Below are 1,849 nucleotides of genomic sequence, written 5' to 3' on the forward strand. Positions count from 1 at the left end.
TTTTTGTCAAATGTTATGAACTCCAATCAATGCCAGAATAATTTCTGTTTTTTTATCTGATAAGTTACATATGTTTCATAATTAATTTAAAATTATAATATAGCAAGTAAAGTTAATGTTCTTAAGTCTGATAACTCTGATTTTGTTGACTATGAGAGAATGTCAGTATGGATTGTCAGTTAATTTGCTATATTTTTTCTATAATACTGAATCTGAATAAATTTCTATTTCATTCAAATATTTTACTAATACTGAGAGGTAGTGACTGAAATTAAAGAGATAATCACATATATTGTACATAAGTCGATGTAGATCAAATTTCTACCATAGAATTTTTTCCTAAGTGGATAGAATGCCCTTGTCTGGGTTGCTTCCTCATTATAATTCATGTATTTAATAAACTACAATATTGGTATCATGCTTTGCTTTATGTTTCACCATCGAGACAAAAGACAGCCTATCCTAAAACAACATTGATAATCTCTCTAAACTCATTTAGACCAAGAAAAAAGAAAAATGGATAAAGAGAACTGTTCTTCATTGCCAGAATTCTTTCTTCTGGGAATTACTAGTAACTATGACATGAAAATAGTTTTATTCATGGTGTTTCTACTTGTTTATCTCTCTATTCTGCTGGAAAACGTGGGAATGATCACATTGATCAGAATGGATTCTCAACTTCACACACCAATGTACTTCTTCCTCAGCCACCTCTCTTTCTCTGATCTCTGCTATTCCACTGCAGTTGGACCCAGGATGCTGGTAGACCTGGTAGCCAAGAAACATTCAATTCCCTTTATTGGCTGTTTTTTGCAGCTCTTGTTTGTCTGTGTCTTTATAGATGTTGAATGCATGCTCCTGGCAGTGATGGCTTTTGATAGATACAAGGCCATCAGCAACCCACTTTTGTATGCTGTGGACATGTCCACCAAGGTGTGCTACCAGTTTTTAACTTTAATTTACATGGCAAGTGCTGCAGATGGTTTGATACATACAACATTGGCATTTAGTTTATGTTTTTGTGGCTCTACTGAGATCAATCATTTTTTCTGTGATTTACCACCACTATACCTCCTTTCCTGTTCTGACACACAAACAAATGAGCTGGTTGTATTTACTCTTTTTGGTTTCATTGAACTGAGCACCATCCTGAGTGTCTTGGTCTCTTATTGTTACATCATCTCATCAGTCTTAAAGATCAGTTCTTCTGGGGGACGCTTCAAAGCTTTCTCTACCTGTGCTTCTCACCTTACTGCAGTTGGGATTTTACAGGGGACCACACTCTTCATGTATTTCAGACCAAGTTCTGCCTACTCTCTAGACCAAGACAAAATGACATCAGTTTTTTACCTCCTCATTATCCCGATGATGAACCCTCTTATTTACAGTCTACGGAATAAGGATGTGAAAGAAGCTCTGATTAGACTCAGAGGTAGTTTTAATATAAATGTTTAGTTACTAATGGTTATATAGTATGTAGTACAAAAGAGTCACTAGTGTCACACTGACTGTTTACTAAATTAAATATATAAACTAAAATGTACAAATAAGAGACCATTTTAGACATCTTATATATCAAATTATCTTCTCATTGTAATTAGTAATGGTATCACAGTAGAACAAAATAAGGAATTACTATAAAATATAATTCATGGGTTTCACAATACTTTCTGAAGTATTTATTAATCTTTGTAAGTGGTGACTTATATGTATGGCTGCTGTTAGTTTCTGTTTTATGTAAAGGTCAAAAATCTAAACAGTAAAGTAGCTCTTACCTTCTTTCTGTTGACTTTCCACAGTGACCTCTGTAGAAGTACATTTAGTAGTAAAGATATATCCCTTGTAACTA

The 1,849-nt window shown here is 33.8% G+C and overlaps 1 protein-coding gene across 1 annotated transcript; it reads left to right on the forward strand.

The window, feature by feature from the left end:
* Positions 1-516: 516 nt before the first annotated feature.
* Or5w14 (olfactory receptor family 5 subfamily W member 14) lies at positions 517-1,455 on the forward strand. Its single transcript, NM_001000663.1, has one exon. The coding sequence runs from the start codon at positions 517-519 to the stop codon at positions 1,453-1,455; it is 939 nt and encodes a 312-aa protein (NP_001000663.1).
* Positions 1,456-1,849: the final 394 nt, after the last annotated feature.

The sequence above is a fragment of the Rattus norvegicus genome, chromosome 3, assembly GCF_036323735.1.
Source record: "Rattus norvegicus strain BN/NHsdMcwi chromosome 3, GRCr8, whole genome shotgun sequence".
Classification (NCBI taxonomy): Eukaryota; Metazoa; Chordata; class Mammalia; order Rodentia; family Muridae; genus Rattus; species Rattus norvegicus.

What these genes read in the sequence shown, in the direction of transcription:
- Or5w14 (NM_001000663.1), top strand. Translation starts at nt 517, where the DNA reads ATGGATAAAGAGAACTGTTCTTCATTGCCAGAATTCTTTCTTCTGGGA.